The sequence below is a fragment of the Bufo bufo genome, chromosome 8 (assembly GCF_905171765.1).
Source record: "Bufo bufo chromosome 8, aBufBuf1.1, whole genome shotgun sequence".
Classification (NCBI taxonomy): Eukaryota; Metazoa; Chordata; class Amphibia; order Anura; family Bufonidae; genus Bufo; species Bufo bufo.
In genome coordinates, this window is record NC_053396.1 from 139,886,848 (window position 1) to 139,905,376 (window position 18,529).

General features: G+C 46.7%; 1 protein-coding gene across 1 annotated transcript; it reads left to right on the forward strand.

The window, feature by feature from the left end:
• The first annotated feature begins 1,082 nt into the window (after nucleotides 1–1,082).
• Nucleotides 1,083–18,529, forward strand: LOC120977114 (protein EOLA1-like). Its single transcript, XM_040404886.1, has 2 exons — nucleotides 1,083–1,495; nucleotides 18,155–18,529. The coding sequence occupies exons 1-2, from the start codon at nucleotides 1,243–1,245 to the stop codon at nucleotides 18,364–18,366; spliced, it is 465 nt and encodes a 154-aa protein (XP_040260820.1). The 5' UTR covers nucleotides 1,083–1,242; the 3' UTR covers nucleotides 18,367–18,529.

Below are 18,529 nucleotides of genomic sequence, written 5' to 3' on the forward strand. Positions count from 1 at the left end.
GGGTGCTGTGAAACTCGCTGTTAGGCTCCATTCACATGTCCGCAAAATGGGTCCGCATCCGTTCCGCAATTTTGCGGAATGGGTGCGGACCCATTCATCCTCTATGGGGATGGAATGGATGCGGACAGCACACAGTGTGCTGTCCGCATCCGCATTTGCGGTGCCCGGCCCCGATCTTTGGGTCCGCAGCTCCGCAAAAAGATAGAGCATGTCCTATTCTTGTCCGCAGCTTGCGGACAAGAATAGGCATTTCTATGGGGGTGCCGGGCTGGTGTGTTGCGGACCCACAATTTGCGGGTCCGCAACACAGCACGAACGTGTGAATGGAGCCTTAAAGGGTATGGGCTGCTGTGGAGGTCCCATTTTAAAGTGGCGGGGGTCAGTGTTAAGGGGTGGGGGACTGTAGATGTCACTGTTATGGGGGATACTGTCGATATCTTTTAACGACACATACAAACATTAAATGAAATAGATGAAATATACCCGTGCGAAGCCGGGTCCTTCTGCTAGTCTCATATATATCTATATATATATACCTATACGCTATATGTACAATACTTACCAATGTTTGTGACTTGGGAATCTTTTTATCGCCATACCACCTTTTACAGACCCTGCCCACTTTTGTTATAGCTCCACCCCTTTAATGTGGCGTCTGCTTTTTTCGCTCGGTAGCCCACCCCCCTGAATGCACTGCGCAGCATCCCCGTTACTATACATGGAGAGCTGCTTTCCAGGAGAACACAACCCTCCATGCTTTCCCCAGAAGATTTGCTTCCTTTTACTGGGAACCTCCCAGATGTATGGGGGGAGCTGACAAGTGTCCATGTGTACATAGCATCACATTCTTGTGTGGGACTGAGGGATTCCTACCATTACTTTATATGTCGGTATGTGTGTGGTTTAATAAACATATTAATATGGTCCAAAGGGCATGAGTTTAAAGGGGAAAAAAAAGTATAAGACAGTTCATAGAGTGCCCCCTAGAGTCATGTCCAGGATCAACACATTCTGAACCTTGTGCGTTTGTGTTTTTCAATAAAGTTGTACAAAACTCATCATCAGAGAGGAATTGTGGGTATTGTAGTTTTATAGCATCCACCTACTGATAAGGCGGCGTTTCTTCAGCGAGTCTCTCTTTCTCTGAAGCCAGCAAGTGAGTTATGGTGCTCTGCACGCTCTAAGCAGCTGCAGCCTCTTTACACGAGGTCCTCACAGGTTAGAGAATCCCCGCGGGAAGACATGGAGCTCGGCTGTCTCTCCTTCCGCCAGCCCTACGCAGGGCTGCTATTAAACGGACTCAAGACTGTGGAAACACGTTGGCGCCCTCTGCTGGCTGACTACAGGAACAGCACCTTGGCTGTACACATTGCTGTCAGAGACTGGGAGCAGCAGGACTGGAGGGAGGTCCTGCAGGACAGGCTTGGGATGGCAGCTGTCCAGGTGCAGCAGCTGCTACATCAAGGGGAGCAGTTCGGCAGGGGAGTCATTGCAGGTGGGTGTTCTGTCTATGTCTATTAATATGTCTATGGAAGATTTTAACCCTTTAACCACCTCCGGACCGCCTAACGCAGATTTGCGTTCCGGAGGTGGCAGCGCTGCGCACAGTCACGCATATACGCGTCATCTCGCGAGACACGAGATTTCGCTCAAAGCCGGCCCGCGCATGCGCATCGCGGGCCGGCAAAAGTTAAAGAACAAGTTCGTCACCAGCCTGCCAGCCACGATCATTGGCTGGCAGGCTGGCGATTTTCAAAAAATCCAATCACAAGTCATATAACAGATCATATTAGTAAATATGATCTGTTATATGGCTTGTCTGCTCCTCTGCTGGTCCTTTTCGTCGGTTGGATCCAGCAGAGGAGCAGAGATCACAGTGAGTAGCACCAAACACTACACTTTAGCCCCAGATCACCCCCCATCACCCCAATTAACCCTTTGATCACCCCTTTGATCGCCCCTGTCAATCACTAGTGAAAGGAAAAAAAGTGATCAGTGTAAACTGTCACTTTTTTTTTTCACTGGTATTGACTGTTAGGTTTTAGGGATAGTTTAGGCCCCTTGGTTAGGTAGTTAGCGTCAGTTAGCGCCCAGCCCACCGCACCGCAGTCACTTTTATTCGCTGATTAGCGTATCGCTAATCAGCATTTGTACTTTTATAGTATCTGTAAGTGATCAAAACTGATCACGGTCAGATCTATAATAGTATTAGTGTCACCTTAGCTCGCCCTCCACCCAAAACGCAGTGTTTGCCCGATCAGGCCTGATCGGTCGCCCACACGTGCGTTCACCCACGCCCGCCCCACCGCAGTGACAAAAAATATATATTTTTTTGATCACTGCACATTCACTTTACACGCACTGCGGCGATAAAAAAATCAGTTTTGATATTTTTTATCAACCGCAGCGGCCTCCGGTACTTCGCTAGCCTCCCCTTTGTAAGACAGGCTTGCTTTTTTTCTTGGGTAGTCTCAGGGAATACCCCTAAATTTAGTAGTCCAAAATGTCAAACAGGGGGTATTCTTCTGAAGAGGCCTACAGGATTCTGACCCAGTCGGATGAGGAATGGGAACCCTCATCTGATGAATCTAGCGGGTCAGAATATGAACCTGTGGAAAGCAGTGGCACTCTAACCCAAAGTTCGGACGAGGAGGTTGAGGTCCCTGGCAGCACCAGGCGTACCCGGCCCCGTGTCGCTAGACCACAGGTTGCGCAGGATCCGCTTCAAGAGCAGCAGAGTGGGGCTGGCGCTGCCGGATCACGTGGTGAGGCATACACCAGCAGCGCAGCCCTCCCTGGACCTAGTACCAGCACTGCCGTACAACATGGTGACGTGGCGAGCACCAGAAGGGCAGTTGAAGCTGGTACGGTGGCACGTGCAGTAGTTACCCCGTCGCAGCCACCGCACAGACAGGCCCGTAGAGCCCCTAGAATCCCTGAGGTGCTGGCAAACCCTGATTGGCAGTCACCAACTTCAGCCGCACCATTAGTTCCCCCTTTCACCGCCCAGTCTGGAGTTCGGGTTGAGACAGCTCAGATCGGTTCGGCCCTGGGATTTTTTGAGCTGTTCTTGACTGCGGAGCTCTTGGACTTAGTCGTGGCAGAGACAAACCGGTATGCCACACAATTTATATCCGCCAACCCGAGAAGCTTTTATGCCCAGCCTTTCCGGTGGAAACCAGTCCAAGTTTCCGAAATTAAAATTTTTTTGGGCCTTCTCCTCAACATGGGTCTAACTAAAAAGCATGAATTGCGGTCATATTGGTCCACGAACCCGATTCATCACATGCCCATGTTCTCTGCTGCTATGTCCAGGACACGATTTGAGACCATCCTGCGCTTCCTGCACTTTAGCGACAACACCACTTCCCGTCCCAGGGGCCACCCAGCTTTTGACCGGCTCCACAAAATTCGGCCCCTCAGACCACTTCAACCAGAAATTTGCAGATTTGTATACCCCCGAGCAAAACATCTGCGTAGACGAGTCCCTAATACATTTTACCGGGCGCCTTGGCTTCAAACAATACATCCCAAACAAGCGTGCCCGGTATGGGGTCAAATTGTATAAGCTCTGTGAAAGGGCCACAGGCTATACCCACAAATTTCGGATCTATGAGGGAAAAGATCAGACCCTGGAGCCGGTCGGTTGCCCTGACTACCTGGGGAGCAGTGGGAAGACAGTCTGGGACTTGGTGTCACCCTTATTCGGCAAGGGGTACCATCTTTATGTGGACAATTTCTACACAAGTGTGGCCCTCTTTAGGCATTTGTTTCTAGAGCGGATTTGCGCCTGTGGCACCGCGCGAACTAGTCGCGTGGGCTTCCCCCAACGGCTTGTAACCACCCGTCTTGCAAGGAGGGAGAGGGCTGCCTTGTGTAACGAAGAACTGCTCGCGGTGAAATGGAGAGCCAAGCGTGACGTTTACATGCTCTCCTCCATTCACGCAGACACGACAATACAAATTGAGCGAGCAACCCGTGCCATTGAAAAAAAGCCCCTCTGTGTCCACGACTATAATGCGCTCATGGGAGGGGTGGACTTCAATGACCAGATGTTGTCTCCGTATTTAGTTTCCCGCAGAACCAGACGCTGGTATAAGAAGATGTCTGTATATTTAATTCAATTGGCGCTGTATAATAGTTTTGTTCTCTACAGTAAGGCTGGGAGAACACGATCCTTCCTCAAATTCCAGGAAGAGATCATCGAGAACCTCCTTTACCCAGGAGGTTCCGTGGCCCCATCCACCAGTGTAGTTAGCCGTCTACACGAGCGACATTTCCCCAGTGTCGTTCCTGGTACCTCAACCCAACCGTCACCCCGAAAAAGATGTCGTGTCTGTAGCAGGAGTGGAATAACGTACTTCGCCACATCTTTGGGCGATTTGCGCTTTGCACATTGTCCCATGGGGAAGGAGAGGTTTGTTCTATAAAGGTAAAAAAAACGAAACAAAAAAAAAAATACCGGTAAGTAAAAAAGTTAACGTTCAGTTAAAAAAGTAAAAAAAAGTTTATATGTTCTGTTCAAAAGTTAATAAATTTATTGCGTTGCGGCCTGGTTTTTTCTTTTGTTTTGTTTTTTTTACCTTCCAGGTGGACCAACCGATCGACTAGCTGCAGCACTGATGTGCATTCTGACAGAAGCATTGCGCTGCTGTCAGATTACACGCAAGACTGTGTATGCGGCGCTGCAAGACGAGATTTCTCCTCTGCAGTAAAAGATACGTTTGCCGAGGCATATGAGCTGAGGAGGTGGCGGTGTTCATATACTTTGGCAAACACTTTGTATATATAAAAAAAAAATCCCGGCAAGGATTTATTCATCCACATCGATTGATGTGAATGGATAAATCGGGTTTGCCAGGGCATACGAGCTAAGTGGGTATGGATGTTGGGCGGAGCTCCTATGTCCTGGCAGACGCCTTTCCCCTCCTTTTTTCTTTTTTTGGCAGAGATTTTTTCATCCACATTGATCGATGCGAATAAAGAAATCTGTGCCGTTCATTTTTTTCTTTCAGACCAGAGGCTGAACGGAAAAAAAAAATCTCATTACCCGTATGCTCAATATAAGGAGAATAGCAGAAACTTCTAATGATGGGCATACATGTAATGATTGCGGAGACCCTCAAATGCCAGGGCAGTACAAACACCCCACAAATAACACCATTTTGGAAAGAAGACACCCCAAGGTATTCGCTGAGGGGCATATTGAGTCCATGAAAGATTAATATTTTTGTCCCAAGTTAGCGGAAAGGGAGACTTTGTGAGAAAAAAATCAATTTCCGCTAACTTGTGCCAAAATTATTTTTTTTTTTATATGAACTCGCCATGCCCCTCATTGAATACCTTGGGGTGTCTTCTTTCCAAAATGGGGTCACATGTGGGGTATTTATACTGCCCTGGCATTTTAGGGGTCCCAAAGCGTGAGAAGAAGTCTGGTATCCAAATGTCTAAAAATGCCCTCCTAAAAGGAATTTGGGCACCTTTGCCCACCTAGGCTGCAAAAAAGTGTCACACATGTGGTATCTCCGTATTCAGGAGAAGTTGGGGAATGTGTTTTGGGGTGTCATTTTACATATACCCATGCTGGGTGAGATAAATATCTTGGTCAAATGCCAACTTTGTAAAAAAAAATGGGAAAAGTTGTCTTTTGCCAAGATATTTCTCTCACCCAGCATGGGTATATGTAAAATGACACCCCAAAACACATTGCCCAACTTCTCCTGAATACGGAGATACCAGATGTGTGACACTTTTTTGCAGCCTAGGTGGGCAAAGGGGCCCACATTCCAAAGAGCACCTTTCGGATTTCACAGGTCATTTACCTACTTACCACACATTTGGGCCCCTAGAATGCCAGGGCAGTATAACTACCCCACAAGTGACCCCATTTTGGAAAGAAGACACCCCAAGGTATTCACTGATGGGCATAGTGAGTTCATAGAACTTTTTATTTTTTGTCACAAGTTAGTGGAAAATGATGATTTTTTTTTTTTTTTTTTTTTTTTTTTCTTACAAAGTCTCATATTCCACTAACTTGTGACAAAAAATAAAAACTTCCATGAACTCACTATGCCCATCAGCGAATACCTTGGGGTGTCTTCTTTCCAAAATGGGGTCACTTGTGGGGTAGTTATACTGCCCTGGCATTCTAGGGGCCCAAATGTGTGGTAAGTAGGTAAATGACCTGTGAAATCCGAAAGGTGCTCTTTGGAATATGGGCCCCTTTGCCCACCTAGGCTGCAAAAAAGTGTCACACATCTGGTATCTCCGTATTCAGGAGAAGTTGGGGAATGTGTTTTGGGGTGTCATTTTACATATACCCATGCTGGGTGAGAGAAATATCTTGGCAAAAGACAACTTTTCCCATTTTTTTTATACAAAGTTGGCATTTGACCAAGATATTTATCTCACCCAGCATGGGTATATGTAAAATGACACCCCAAAACAAATTCCCCAACTTCTCCTGAATACGGAGATACCACATGTGTGACACTTCTTTGCAGCCTAGGTGGGCAAAGGGGCCCACATTCCAAAGAGCACCTTTCGGATTTCACCGGCCATTTATTACAGAATTTGATTTCAAACTCCTTACCACACATTTGGGCCCCTAGAATGCCAGGGCAGTATAACTACCCCACAAGTGACCCCATTTTGGAAAGAAGACACCCCAAGGTATTCGCTGATGGGCATAGTGAGTTCATGGAAGTTTTTATTTTTTGTCACAAGTTAGTGGAATATGAGACTTTGTAAGAAAAAAAAAAAAAAAAAAAAGAAAATCATCATTTTCCGCTAACTTGTGACAAAAAATAAAAAAGTTCTATGAATTCACTATGCCCATCAGCGAATACCTTAGGGTGTCTACTTTCAGAAATGGGGTCATTTGTGGGGTGTTTGTACTGTCTGGGCATTGTAGAACCTCAGGAAACATGACAGGTGCTCAGAAAGTCAGAGCTGCTTCAAAAAGCGGAAATTCACATTTTTGTACCATAGTTTGTAAACGCTATAACTTTTACCCAAACCATTTTTTTTTTTACCCAAACATTTTTTTTTTATCAAAGACATGTATTTAGAGAAATTTATATATGGATGTCGTTTTTTTTGCAAAATTTTACAACTGAAAGTGAAAAATGTCATTTTTTTGCAAAAAAATCGTTAAATTTCGATTAATAACAAAAAAAGTAAAAATGTCAGCAGCAATAAAATACCACCAAATGAAAGCTCTATTAGTGAGAAGAAAAGGAGGTAAAATTCATTTGGGTGGTAAGTTGCATGACCGAGCAATAAACGGTGAAAGTAGTGTAGGTCAGAAGTGTAAAGTGGCCTGGTCTTTCAGGGTGTTTAAGCCATAGGGGCTGAGGTGGTTAAAGAGGACCTTTCACTGATCCTGACATTGTGAACTAAGTATCATGACATATACAGCGGCGCCCGGGGATCTCACTGCACTTACTATTATCCCTGGGTGCCGCTCCGTTCTCCCTCTATGCCCTCCGGTATGTTCGGTCACTTAGTTATAGTAGGTGGAGACTTAGGGGACTTGGTTATAGTAGGCGGGTTCTGCTGGGAGTCTTCTTCTCCTAGGCTGTAGCGCTGGCCAATCGCAGCGCAGATCTCACAGCCTGGGAGTTTTTTTTCTCCCAGGCTGTGAGCTCTGTGATGTGATTGGCCAGCGCTACAGCCTAGGAGAAGGAGACGCCCAGGAGAACAAGGGCAGACTCCGCCTACTATAACCAAGTCCCCGAACATACAAGAGGGCATAGCAGGAGAACGGAGCGGCGCCCAGGGATAATAGTAAGTGCAGTGAGATCCCTGGGCGCCGCTGTATATGTCATGATACTTAGTTCACAATGTCAGGATCGGTGAAAGGTCCTCTTTAACCGCCTCCGGACCGCCTAACGCAGGATCGCGTTCCGGAGGCGGCAGCCCTGTGCAGAATCACGCAAATACGCGTCATCTCGCAGAGTCACGCATGCGCATCGCGGGGCGGCAAAAGTTAGAGGGGGGTCACATCATCAGCCTGCCAGCCAATGATCGTGGCTGGCAAGCTGATGATTTTTAAAAAATCTAATCAAAAGCCAGATAACACATTATATTAGTAAATATGATCTGTTATATGGCTTCTCTGCTCCTCTGCTGGTCCTTTTGGACGGTTGGATCCAGCAGAGGAGCAGACATCACAGTGAGTACACCAAACAGCACACCTTAGCCCCAGATCACCCCCCATCACCCGAATTAACCCCTTCATCACCCCTTGATCGCCCCTGTCAATCACCTAGTGAAAGGAAAAAAGTGATCAGTGTAAACTGTCCCTTTTCTTTTTCCACTGGTATTGACTGATAGGTTTTAGGATAGTTTAGGCCCCTTGGTTAGGTAGTTTAGCGTCAGTTAGCGCCCAGCCCACCGCACCGCAGTCACTTATTCGCTGTTTAGTGTATCGCTAATCAGCATTTGTACTTTTATAGTATCTGTAAGTGATCAAAACTGATCACGGTCAGATCTATAATTGTATTAGTGTCACCTTAGCTCGCCCTCCACCCAAAACGCAGTGTTTGCCCGATCAGGCCTGATCGGTTGCCCACACGTGCGTTCACCCACGCCCGCCCCGCAGCAGTGACAAACAAATTATTATTTTTTGATCACTGCACAATCACTTTACAAGCACTGCGGCGATAAAAAAATCAGTTTTGATATTTTTTATCAACCGCAGCGGCCTCCGGTACTTCACTAGCCTCCCCTTTGTAAGACAGGCTTGCTTTTTTTCTTGGGTAGTCTCAGGGAATACCCCTAAATTTAGTAGTCCAAATGTCAAACAGGGGGTATTCTTCTGAAGAGGCCTACAGGATTCTGACCCAGTCGGATGAGGAATGGGAACCCTCATCTGACGAATCTAGCGGGTCAGAATATGAACCTGTAGAAAGCAGTGGCTCTCTGACCCAAAGTTCGGACGAGGAGGTGGAGGTCCCTGATAGAACCAGGCGTACCCGGCCCCGTGTCGCTAGACCACAGGTTGCGCAGGATCCGTTTCAAGGGCAGCAGAGTGGGGCTGGCGCTGTCGGATCACGTGGTGAGGCATACACCAGCAGCGCAGCCCTCCCTGGACCTAGTACCAGCACTGCCGTACAACATGGTGACGTGGCGAGCACCAGAAGGGCAGTTGAAGCTGGTACGGTGGCACGTGCAGTAGTTACCCCGTCGCAGCCACCGCACAGACAGGCCCGTAGAGCCCCTAGAATCCCTGAGGTGCTGGCAAACCCTGATTGGCAGTCACCAACTTCAGCCGCACCATAAGTTCCCCCTTTCACCGCCCAGTCTGGAGTTCGGGTTGAGACTAGAGTTGTTGCGATACCAAATTTTTGATTCGGTTTCGATACCATGAAAAAGTATTGCGATACTCGATACCATTCGATACCACGCGAAAAAAATAAACAAAAAAAGCCACGTGCATTCCTCATTTTTAAAAATGGCGAATCGCGCAGTTTTTATTTTATTTTTTCTGTTCCGGCATTCACCACCTAGATTTTTTTTTTATATTTTAATAGTTTGGACTTTTCTGACGTGGCGATGTAATATGTTTATTTATATATTTTATATGTGAAATTGGGAAAAGGGGGGTGATTTATACTTCATATTTTAGTGTTTTTTTTTTTTTCACTTTTTATTTAATAACTATTTCCCCCCTTAGGGGCTAGAACCTGGGATCTTTCATCCCTTTTCCTATTCACCCTGATAGATCTCTATCAGGGTGAATAGGACTCCACACTGTCCCTGCTGCTCTGTGCTTTGTGCACACAGCATCAGGGATGTTACCATGGCAACCAGGGCTTCCTGGCTGCCATGGTAACCGATCGGAGCCCCAGGCTTACACAGCTGGGGCTCCGATCAGAAGCTGCCACTGCACCACCAATGAGGGGGAGTGGAGAGGTCCCTGTGGCCACTGCCACCAATGATTTTAATACTGGAGGGTTGAGAGGGGCCGGCGCACTGTGCCACCAATGATTTTAATGGGATGGGGGGATTGAGGGGGGGGGGGGCACACTGCACCACCAATGATTTTACCCCTTTATACAGGAGGCGGGTACTAGCAGATCAGCGGCAGTTAACTGCCGCTGATCGCAGCTCCCTGTCAGGGGCAGGGTGCCGGCAATGCGATTCTGCTGCCGGCACCCGCCTCCTGTATGTGTTAAAGACTGACTACTGTATATGAGTCCAGACTTTCACTATTAGGCCACACAGAGCGGCGCCCAGCGATGTCTCAGCACTCACCATTTAGTCCTGGGCGCCGCTCCGTTCGCCCGCAGTGCCCCATTACTGTCTCCTCTCCTGCTCCACATGCTGCTGAGCTGATTACTATCGGAGCGATGGGAGGAGACATCAGCTTCACTAGTGGGCGTTCCTTCTCCCTGGCTGTAGCGCTGTCCAATCGCAGCGCAGGGAAAAGGAACGCCCACTAGTGAAGCTGATGTCTCCTCCCATCGCTCGCTCATTGCCGCCCCTCCTCCGCCCCTCTCTTCTCATTGCCGCCCCTCCTCCACCCCCTCTCTTCTCATTGCCGCCCCTCCTCCGCCCCTCTCTTCTCATTGCCGCCCCTCCTCCGCCCCTCTCTTCTCATTGGTGGCAGCGGCAGCAGCACAGGGGGAGGGAGGACAGCTTCCTTCTCCCCGTGCTGCTGAGAGAGAACATGAGCGCGCCGATAGCAGCGCGCTCATGTTCAGAGATACTAGACTGCGCAGAAGCGCAGCCCAGTATCGAAAAAACGGAAATCCCGGTATCGTATCGATACCGGGACAAAAGTATCGATTGGGTATCGAAATTTCGATACCCGCAACAACCCTAGTTGAGACGGCTCAAATCGGTTCGGCCCTGGGATTTTTTGAGCTGTTCTTGACTGCGGAGCTCTTGGACTTAGTCGTGGCAGAAACAAATCGGTATGCCACTCAATTTATAGCCGCCAATCCGGGAAGCTATTATGCCCAGCCTTTCCGGTGGAAACCAGTCCAAGTTTCCGAAATTTTACATTTTTCTGGGCCTTCTCCTGAACATGGGTCTAACCAAAAAGCATGAATTGCGGTCATATTGGTCCACGAGCCCGATTCATCACATGCCCATGTTCTCTGCTGCTATGTCCAGGGCACGATTTGAGGCCATCATGCGTTTACTGCACTTTAGCGACAACACCACCTCCCGTCCCAGAGGCCACCCAGCTTTTGACCGGCTCCACAAAATTCGGCCCCTCATAGACCACTTCAACCAGAAATTTGCAGATTTGTATACCCCTGAGCAAAACATCTGCGTAGACGAGTCCCTAATACATTTTGAAACAAGAAAGAGAGTGAGCACTCACAACATCTAAGTCATATGGTAATAAAATATTTTACTCATAGGATAGGACCTATACGGTCAAAAGGGTAAAACAATTACACACCATTCACAATATAAAATACAATAAACATAAAATAAAGTAAAATGTTTGCAAATTGGTACCAATATCTAACAACTGATTTCGGGGTAAAATCCTGCTGCCACAACCTATGTGGGTGTTAGTGTTCAAAGAGAGTTCTATTCATGGAGTGAACTCTCTATGGCAGTTTAATTATAGCAGTGTCCAATCACTACCACTGCCTCCTATATCACACACCGCACATCAGAATACGGAAGTTCTGAAGATTCCTCAGATGGAGCACTTATAATAACTTGTCTCCAGTATGAACAGTCACCATAATACACAGTCCCTTCGAGGGTACTTAATTCAACCAAATAGATAATGGCGTGGTCCGTATCCAGAACAACAGTTTGGTAGTTCCTACCTGGTTCCTGGTAATATGTCCCGCTGTGTGGCGTCTTCCGGTCCTTCCACGAGACGAGCGATGCCGGCTGTTCAGGCGTCTTGCGTCGCACGTCTCAGGCCGATGACGTCACAGTATCGTGGGATTCAACAGGCAAGGATAGTACCTGATCAGCAATGTCCACTGCTCCAAACTGGGTCTGTAGTTGTTCACTGGAAATCTATTCTTGCATGGCCATGCAATCTGTAAAGGGTCCAGTAAATTAGGTGGGCGCTTTTTCCTTTCTTTCACCAGACAAAGGAAAAAGCGCCCACCTAATTTACTGGACCCTTTACAGATTGCATGGCCATGCAAGAATAGATTTCCAGTGAACAACTACAGACCCAGTTTGGAGCAGTGGACATTGCTGATCAGGTACTATCCTTGCCTGTTGAATCCCACGATAATGTGACGTCATCGGCCTGAGACGTGCGACGCAAGACGCCTGAACAGCCGGCATCGCTTGTCTCGTGGAAGGACCGTAAGACGCCACACAGCCGGACATATTACCAGGAACCAGGTAGGAACTACCAAACTGTTGTTCTGGATACGGACCACGCCATTATCTATTTGGTTGAATTAAGTACCCTCGGAGGGACTGTGTATTATGGTGACTGTTCATACTGGAGACAAGTTATTATAAGTGCTCCATCTGAGGAATCTTTAGGACTTCCGTATTCTGATGTGCGGTGTGTGATATAGGAGGCAGTGGTAGTGATTGGACACTGCTATAATTAAACTGCCATAGAGAGTTCACTCCATGAATAGAACTCTCTTTGAACACTAACACCCACATAGGTTGTGGCAGCAGGATTTTACCCCGAAATCAGTTGTTAGATATTGGTACCAATTTGCAAACATTTTACTTTATTTTATGTTTAATGTATTTTATATTGTGAATGGTGTGTAATTGTTTTACCCTTTTGACCGTATAGGTCCTATCCTATGAGTAAAATATTTTATTACCATATGACTTAGATGTTGTGAGTGCTCACTCTCTTTCTTGTTTCAATTTCTAAATCACCTTGGGTCCGGGCACCCAATTTTGAGTTAGCAGCACCCATCATAGCCACCAGGTGAGAGCCACCCGCCTATATATATACATTTATACCCTAATACATTTTACCGGGCGCCTTGGCTTCAAACAATACATCCCAAGCAAGCGCGCCTGGTATGGGGTCAAATTGTATAAGCTCTGTGAAAGGGCCACAGGCTATACCCACAAATTTCGGATCTATGAGGGAAAAGATCAGACCCTGGAGCCGGTCGGTTGCCCTGACTACCTGGGGAGCAGTGGGAAGACAGTCTGGGACTTGGTGTCACTCTTATTTGCCAAGGGGTACCATCTTTATGTGGACAATTTTTACACAAGTGTGCCCCTCTTCAGGCATTTGTTCCTAGAACAGATTGGCTGCTGTGGCACCGTGTGACCTAGTCGCCGGGGCTTCCCCCAACGGCTCGTTACCACCCGTCTTGCAAGGGGGGAGAGGGCTGCCTTGTGTAACGAAGAACTGCTCGCGGTGAAATGGGGAGGCAAGCGTGACGTTTACATGCTCTCCTCCATTCACGCAGACACGACAATACAAATTGAAAGGGCAACCCGTGTCATTGAAAAGCCCCTCTCAGTCCACGACTATAATGCGCTCATGGGAGGGGTGGACTTCAATGACCAGATTTTGGCTCCTTATTTACTTTCCCGATGCACCAGACGCTGGTATAAGAAGGTGTCTGTATATTTAATTCAATTGGCTGCCTATAATAGTTTTGTTCTCTACAGTAAGGCTGGGAGAACAGGATCCTTCCTCAAATTTCAGGAAGAGATCATCGAGAACCTCCTGTATCCAGAAGGTTCCGTGGCCCCATCCACCAGTGTAGTTAGCCGTCTACACGAGCGACATTTCCCCAATGTCGTTGCTGGTACCTCAACCCAACCGTCACCCCGAAAAAGATGTTGTGTCTGTAGCAGGAGTGGAATAAGGCGTGACACCCGCTATTTCTGTCCTGACCACCCTGCCCTATGCTTTGGAGAGTGTTTCCGGAAGTACTACACACAGGTACACTTAGCATAGGGATTGCATCTCACAGGACAGGCACACAGGGCTATTAGGGCCCTTTTACTCACAGCTGCTGCAAACCTCTCCTTTCACCTGGGACAAAGTGCATAATGTACTTCGCCACATCTTTGGGCGATTTGCGCTTTGCACATTGTCCCATGGGGAAGGAGAGGTTTGTCCTATAAAAGGTAAAAAAACAAAAACAAAACAAAAATCACCGGTAAGCCAAAAAGTTAACGTTCAGTTCAAAAGTTATTATAAAGTTAATAAATTTATTGCGTTGCGGCCTGGTTTTTTCTTTTTTTTTTTTTTTTACCTTCCAGGTGGACCAACCGATCGACTAGCTGCAGCACTGATGTGCATTCTGACAGAAGCATTGCGCTGCTGTCAGATTACACAAAAGTCAGTGTATGCGGCGCTGCAAGACGAGATTTCTCCTCTGCAGTAAAAGATACGTTTGCCGAGGCATATGAGCTGAGGAGGCGGCGGTGTTCATATGCTTTGGCAAACACTTTGTATATATAAAAAAAATATATAAATCCCGGCAATGATTTATTCATCCACATCGATTGATGTGAATGGAGAAATCTGGTTTGCCAGAGCATACGGGCTAAGTGGGTATGGATGTTGGGTGGAGCTCCTATGTCCTGGCAGACGCCTTTCCCCTCCTTTTTTTTTTTTTTTTTTTGGCAGAGATTTTTTCATCCACATTGATCGATGCGAATGAAGAAATCTGTGCCATTCAATTTTTCTTTCAGCCCAGAGGCTGAATGAAAAAAAAAAAATCTCATTACCCGTATGCTCAATATAAGGAGAATAGCAGAAACTCCTAATGCTGGCCATACATATAATGATTGCGGAGACCCTCAAATGCCAGGGCAGTACAAACACCCCACAAATGACCCCATTTTGGAAAGAAGACACCCCAAGGTATTCCGTGAGGGGCATGGCGAGTTCCTAGAATTTTTTTTTTTTTGTCACAAGTTAGCGGAAAATGATGATTTTTATTTTTCTCACAAAGTCTCATATTCCACTAACTTGTGACAAAAAATAAAAACTTCCATGAACTCACTATGCCCATCAGCGAATACCTTGGGATGTCTTCTTTCCAAAATGGGGTCACTTGTGGGGTAGTTATACTGCCCTGGCATTCTAGGGGCCCTATTGTGTGGTAAGTAGTTTGAAATCAAAATCTGTAAAAAATGACCTGTGAAATCCGAAAGGTGCTCTTTGGAATGTGGGCCCCTTTGCCCACCTAGGCTGCAAAAAAGTGTCACACATGTGGTATCGCCGTACTCAGGAGAAGTTGAGGAATGTGTTTTGGGGTGTCATTTTACATATATCCATGCTGGGTGAGAGAAATATCTCGGTCAAATGCCAACTTTGTATAAAAAAAATGGGAAAAGTTGTCTTTTGCCGAGATATTTCTCTCACCCAGCATGGGTATATGTAAAATGACACCCCAAAACACATTGCCCAACTTCTCCTGAGTATGGCGATACCACATGTGTGACACTTTTTTGCAGCCTAGGTGGGCAAAGGGGCCCACATTCCAAAGAGCACCTTTCGGATTTCACCGGCCATTTTTTACAGATTTTGATTTCAAACTACTTACCACACATTAGGGCCCCTAGAATGCCAGGGCAGTATAACTACCCCACAAGTGACCCCATTTTGGAAAGAAGACACCGCAAGGTATTCCGTGAGGGGCATAGCGAGTTCCTAGAATTTTTTTTATTTTTTGTCACAAATTAGCGGAAAATGTTTTTTTTTTTTCTTACAAAGTCTCATATTCCACTAACTTGTGGCAAAAAATAAAAACTTCCATGAACTCACTATGCCCATCAGCGAATACCTTAGGGTGTCTACTTTCCGAAATGGGGTCATTTGTGGGGTGTTTGTACTGTCTGGCCATTGTAGAACCTCAGGAAACCTGACAGGTGCTCAGAAAGTCAGAGCTGCTTCAAAAAGCGGAAATTCACATTTTTGTACCATAGTTTGTAAACGCTCTAACTTTTACCCAAACCATTTTTTTTTTATCAAAGACATGTAGAACAATAAATTTAGAGAAAAATTTGTATATGGATGTCTTTTTTTTTGCAAAATTTTACAACTGAAAGTGAAAAATGTCATTTTTTTGCAAAAAAATCGTTAAATTTTGATAAATAACAAAAAATGTCAGCAGCAATGAAATACCACCAAATGAAAACTCTATTAGTGAGAAGAAAAGGAGGTAAAATTCATTTGGGTGGTAAGTTGCATGACTGAGCAATAAACGGTGAAAGTAATGTAGTGCAGAAGTGTAAAAAGTGGCCTGGTCATTAAGGGTGTTTAAGGTAGGGGGGCTGAAGTGGTTAAGGACCCTGCCATATTTCACTTTAACCCCTTAGTGACCACCCATACGTGTTTTTATGGCAGTCACTAAGGGGCCGAGGGCTGGAGCGCCGTCTTTTTTTTTTATTTTTACGACAGCACTTCAGCCCAAGTTAGCGTTTAAATCAAGAGCTGGAGCTCCATGCCCGCAGCTACCGGAGGTTGCTGAGGGCTCGGGACAGTAATCAGAATCCGTGACAAGCGGTCTCTGATCACGTGATCGCCGTGATGCACTGTATCAAGGCGATCACAGAAAATGCCTCATGTAAGAGAGGAGGGAGAAAGTCTCCTGTGCAGTGCTCGGGTCCCCCAGCTTTCCCATAAGGGAAAGCTGGGTCCCGATCCTCCCCCCCCCCCCCCCGCCCTCAAGAAAGATGGCGGCAGCCCAGCGCATGCGCACACTATAAGCTGGCCGCCGCCCCTGCAGTATGTCTCTCTCCTCAGGAGAGGAGAGATAATAAGTAATTATGCCCCGATCGGGTCCCGCAGCACCCCGATCGGGGCAATATAGCCCCCAGTGTATTTAACACCCCCCCACCCGTAGGCTCCAGCGCTCATTGTGCCCCCCTAATTTCCGGATGGCTGGCAGCAGCGCGGCTGATCCCCCTTCCTCCCCGATCTGCTTCAGGATGGCCGAGCAGTTAGCAGAGTGTCAGCATACAGCTGACCTTCTGCTTGAAACGGCTGACATCGGGTGCTGGCACCGATGTCAGCTGTTGAACCCCTTCCATGCCGTGCTCCCTCCCTCTCCCATCGGGCCGCTGCGCTGCTGTGGCATCGTCCCGATGGTTACCAATGGTAACCAGACGCTTTCACAGGCTTCCAGCTTGCCATGGTGCAGCTAAGCCTGATCAGGCTAAGTGTAAAGACACAATACACTGCAGTACACTGTATAGGAAGGAAGGAAAGGAACGCCATATGGTATTTGGAAGTCAGATTTCACTGGGATAATTTTAAGCTGCCATGTCGCATTTCAAGCCCCCCTGACGCACCCCTAGAATAGAAACTCCAATAAAGTGACCCCATTTTGGAAACTACGGGATAAGGTGGCAGTTTTGTTGGTACTATTTTAGGGTACATATGATTTTTGGTTGCTCTATATTAGACTTTTTGTGAGGCAAGGGAACAAAAAAATAGCTGTTTTGGCACAGGTTTTATTTTTTATTTACAATGTTTATCTGAAGGGTTAGATCATGTGGTATTTTTATAGAGCAGGTTGTTACGGATGCAACAATACCAAATATGGTTGGTTGTTTCAGTTTTACATAATAAAGCATTTTTGAATTTTTTTTTATTTTTTTTAGTGTCTCCACATTCTGAAAGCCATTTTTTTTTTTTTGGGCGACTGTCTTATGTAGGGGCTCATTTCTTTTGGTATGAGATGACAGTTTGATTGGTACTATTGTGGGGTGCGTATGACTTTTTGATCGCTTGGTATTAGGCTAGTTTCACACTTGCGGCAGGACAGATCCGACATGCTGTTCACCATGTCGGATCCGTCCTGCGGCTATTTCGACGTGCCCCCGGGCTGCCGCTCCGTCCCCATTGACTATAATGTGCTCCATTAGTACAGAGCCCCATACAGACTTGGTCAGCTAGAGCGTCAAGACTATGACTAAGAATGGTGTCCATCCGAACTGCGTAAGCCATTCTGCCACTTTGGATTACATGCGGTGACCCTTTTTTACGTGATGGAATAAAAAGTTTTTACAGGACTGTTTTGCTGCACTGCACTTTTTCCCAGGGAGAACGGAATGATAGTGTCACCTCCACTGTTTTAGAGATCTGCTGTTATCAGAACGCTCCTGCTGCTGAGGGAGATATTAAGTTATTGGATATTGCGATTTATCCGATTTCCAAATCCATTCTTCACGGTGCAGCTTTTCACATTGCGTATTCTTTTCACAGGACTTATTGACATAGGCGATACCTGGCAGCTGACCGATGATGTCACCAGCGAGGATATCACTGAACTTGAGAACAAAGCCCTGTTAACCGGACTGCAAGGCAAATACCTCACAGTCGTTTCCAACGCCAGGTGGTTATTGAAGCCGATTCCAGCAAGAGGTGGAAAAGACGTTTGGCAGGTGACCATACCCGAGGAATTCATTCCCTGTTGAATGAATGGAAAGACATTGGGGACATGGACCTGGAGGCAGCGCACGGTGAATGCATGTGCGAGTCTCGTCTCCTTCTGCCAGCGATTCTTCCTAATCAAGAGTATTACGATATACAGTCAGTGCAACGTCTGACGGCAATAAACGCATTTTATATAAAACCATA

Excerpts from the sequence above, each read along its gene's own strand:
- LOC120977114 (XM_040404886.1), top strand. The coding sequence starts at position 1,243 with ATGGAGCTCGGCTGTCTCTCCTTCCGCCAGCCCTACGCAGGGCTGCTA. Across the intron at positions 1,496-18,154 it reads CGGCAGGGGAGTCATTGCAG|GACTTATTGACATAGGCGAT; the intron begins GTGGGTGTTCTG and ends TTCTTTTCACAG.